Genomic DNA, 3,988 nt, shown 5'->3' on the forward strand with positions numbered 1-3,988 from the left:
CTCACTCTGGCTCCATCCACGCCCATAGTCACCAGCCCCCAAATACTCCACTCTTCTTCATCACCTCATGCTTCTGCTTTCTCTGCCTAAGGCAACTACTAAATAGTTCAGGGCCATGTTACTGCTTTTCCTTAAAGGCTTTTGAGTGAATAAACAATTTTTAGTCAGGTAGTCACTACCTGAGATTTTTTCAACGGTGATGCCTATTCTCAGACTCCCTGGCTGTAAGAACATTTCTTTTCCTTTTTCTTTCATTTTTTCATTTTCTTTCTTTTTTTTTTTTTTTTTTAGTGATACCAGGGATTGAACTCAGGATCTTGAACTTGTCAGGCAAGCACTTATTCCACTGAGCTATCTCCCCAGCTATACAAACATTTTTGATTCAATACACTGCACTTATAACCCTTAACAGGAGGATTTCTCTTCCACCTTCACAAACATATCCCATGGGCCACAGAGCAGCAGGAGGTCAAAGACAGAAAGGTTACCTCTTTCTGAGTAGGAGAGCGGGATGGCCACACTTTGGACAGGCTTGGCATCCAGAGACTCCAGATACCAGGTGCACATACTCTGCTCTGGCCTCAGAATGGAAACCAGTCCCCTGTCATTGCCTGTTCCTGAAGTACTAGGAAGGACAGTCTGCAATTAAGAATAAAAGTCATCATGAACAGGGAATGGAGCAAACTACAAACACTCTAGAGGTAACCAGGTATGGGTGTCCTACTCTAAATGGTCTCAAAATAAAGAGGGGGAGGCGCCTAGAACTTCTTCCATAATTAAAGAACACTTTCATCCCTATGTTCCCATGGCTACACCTACACACGGGAGAACTCTTTAAAATGTGTAACTGCCTTAGTCAGTTTGGGTTGCTATAATAAAGTAGCATAAATTAGGTGATTTATAAGCAATAAAAAGTTATTTCTTACAGTTCTGGAGGCTGCAAGTCTGAGATCAGATTGCTGACGCGGTCAAGTTCAGGATAGTTCAGGACAGGGTCATCTTTGCTAAGGATACTAATTTTATAAAGGCAGAGTTGTCATGACCTAAGGCCTCCTGCAGACCCATTTCCTAACACCAAGGCACTGGGAAGGAGCAGGGAACACACAGTGTACAGCAATGACCTTTGGTGAGGAATTGCATCTGTGAATTTCTCAAGCAGTTCAACTCACCTGCATTAAGATTTACTATATTGGGGGGGCTGGTGAGATGGCTCAGTGGTCTAAAGCACCTACTCAGAACAAGCTTAGCAAAGCACAGGGACCGCGGTTCGATCCCCCAGCACCACATGCCAGCCAGCCCCGCCCCCTGGTGGGCTGAGCTGGACACACACACACACACACACACACACACACACACACACACTAAAATAAAATAAAAACACTTTAAAAAAAAAAAGATTTACTATATTGGGACAGGTGAGATAGCTCAGTGGTCTAAAGCACCTGCTTAGGCAAACTTAGGCAAATGCGGGGACCACAGTTGGATCCCTGACCCCAGGGTGAGCTGAGCAGGCCACACGCACAAATAAAAGCTTTACTATGTCATGTACTGGGGCTACCAAGATAAAGACATGAACTCAGGCCTCAAACGCTTCACAGATGGTAGAAACTTTTACTGAGTTATTATATTATAACATACATTATTTGATATGAAACCAACAGCAATTCAAGACAATGAATATATGCATTACCTCAAATAGTTTCTTCATTCCCTTTCCTGATCCTTCTCCATGCTCATCCCTTCTAGAATCTTCCATGCCCAGCTATCTAGAAAGCTTCCTGAATAATAACACGCTAAGCTAAGAGGTAACAGGGTCAGTGTTCTCGGAAAGCTAAGAAAATGGGAAGAGGAAAAGATTTCTCAGTTTCAATCTGACAAGCATTCAGCTCGAATTGATTACCTACAGGGTTAACAGTGTCAGAGAACCAACTCTCAGGATGACTCAAAAGGAAAATTTTAAAAAGAAAAAGAAGAAGAAAAAAAAAAAACAGTGCCACACGCTATGTCAGGAAGGACACAGGAAACAGAAACAACTGTCTTCAGAGCTCACTGTCAGAGCCATGTGCAGCCTGGTCATCAGGCTCTAGGCAGGGCAAATCGTGGACACACACACTAAAGACGGCCCACGAGAGGAACTCTGGGATAACTGAGGAAAGCTACCACCCTGCAGGCCTGTTCCGTCACCTACGGGTCCTGCACACATAGCTCTGTCAGTTTTCTGAGGGGGAAACAGGCACTGCAGCGATTTTATTGGCTACTGTGAGAATTAACTCTATGGAAAGTTAAACACAAGGATTCCAAAAAAGGACCTAGGGTCCCACTGAGTTTCCAGACATTCCTATGGGATAACACCTATACAGCGATACTACCTATATAGGCCCCCTGTATTATATCTTTTTCTGGGACAGCGTCCCTAGATTTGGACCGTCTCTGGCCTCAGGAGCTTCAGAGTCATAGCCTCGCACACAGCAAGTATTCTATTATGGAAATGCCCCTGTCCACATCCTCTCTTTCTATCTTCATGGCTGTCACTGTAATCCTCTTATTTGTGACAACCCGGATGAAACTGGAGATTATTCTATTAAGTGAAATAAGTCAGGCACAGAAACCCAGTACTGTACGATTCCACTGCTATGCGGAATCTAACAAAATATGCTGATATACAAGCTGAGAGCGAGCTGGGCGGGGGAGGGGGGGTGCACACCTCCAATCCCAGCACTCAGGAGGCTGAGGCAGGAGACCAGCTGGGGCCACCAAGTGAGCTCAAGGCCAGGCTGATCTGCACAGCGGGACCCGGTGTGGGTGCGGAGGAGCTGAGAGCTGCTGGAGGGTAGCAGAGGTCAGGGAGCGAAGCGGAAAGGGCAGAGAGAGGTTGCTGGGTTATAGTAAGGTGGCAGCGAGAAGTCCTGGTTTTGTCGCACAGTAGGCGACCGTGGGTAACATCGCACACTGTTTCCAAAAACCTAGGAGGAGTTTGAAGGTTTTCATCGTAAAGAGAAGATAAATCTTCAAGGAGGTAGATAACATTTAGCCAGATTTCGACCTCAAACAATTTCTGCATCCATCGAAACATCGCAAGGGTACCCCACGGACATGGATATTTCTGTTTTTATTATCAGTTAAGATACATCCAGAATTAGCATTAAATATAAATACTGTCTTTGCTGTGATGTCGTGAGAAGGAAATTGTTATTTGCCAATCAGTAACCTTGTAATTATATAGGAAGAGTGCCTCAAAAAGTTTGTTTTTTTTTTTTTTTTTAAATATAGCTAGCAGAAAAAGGAGGGCATGGGCTCAGGGACAGATGTCTGTAATCCAAACTACTTAGGGGGCTGAGGCAGGAGGATCACAAGCAAGCTCAGGGCCAGCCAGGGCAACTCAGTGAGACACTACTTCAAAATAAAACAGGAAAAGGAATGGGGAGGTAGCTCAATGATAGAATACTCCTGGGCTGGATCCCTAATACCAAAACAAAATAAAAAATAAGAAACATCTCCATGTCATTTTATTATGTCTCTATCAGTTGATCAATCAATCTGTCTATCTACTGTCTTTTTGAGACAGGGTCTCACTATGCAGGTCAGGCTGGTTTTGAGCTCACTTTTTTAGCCCAGGCTGGTCTCGAATTCCCAAAGATCCTCCTGCCTCAGCCTCCTGAGTGCCACCTCCCCTGGCAGGAGATGTAGTGATATGAGTCACAAATTTACTGTCCCGAGGGAGCAAGGAACAAAGAACAGAGCCAAAGGAAAGTGGCCCCTTGTAATTCTGGCAAGACTAACAGATTCCTGGAGCTGCAGCCCTGGCTGTTCTTTGTTCCTTTACCTGGGAAGTTATGAAATAATGATCTGTAAACTTAGAGTTTGGGTGAAAGCCTAAGGGGGTGTAAGTAACAGCTTGCTTACACCAAATTAGCGATACACATTCCTTAGCTTGCTTGCAGCCCTCAGTAAAGGTGAGAAGTTTCCGTGGCTGGTAGCTCACTTAGAG

General features: G+C 44.7%; 1 protein-coding gene across 1 annotated transcript in view; it reads right to left on the minus strand.

Annotated features, from left to right (window-relative positions):
* Tm7sf3 (transmembrane 7 superfamily member 3) overlaps positions 1-3,988 on the minus strand; it is a 45,268-nt gene that overhangs the window by 29,930 nt on the left and 11,350 nt on the right. Inside the window, exon 3 of the mRNA XM_004634665.2 lies at positions 489-639. Coding sequence (XP_004634722.1) covers positions 489-639 — 151 coding nt within the window. The remainder of the gene's footprint in view (positions 1-488; positions 640-3,988) is intronic.

Source organism: Octodon degus, unplaced genomic scaffold (assembly GCF_000260255.1).
Source record: "Octodon degus isolate 3935 unplaced genomic scaffold, OctDeg1.0 scaffold00064, whole genome shotgun sequence".
In the NCBI taxonomy this organism is placed as follows: Eukaryota; Metazoa; Chordata; class Mammalia; order Rodentia; family Octodontidae; genus Octodon; species Octodon degus.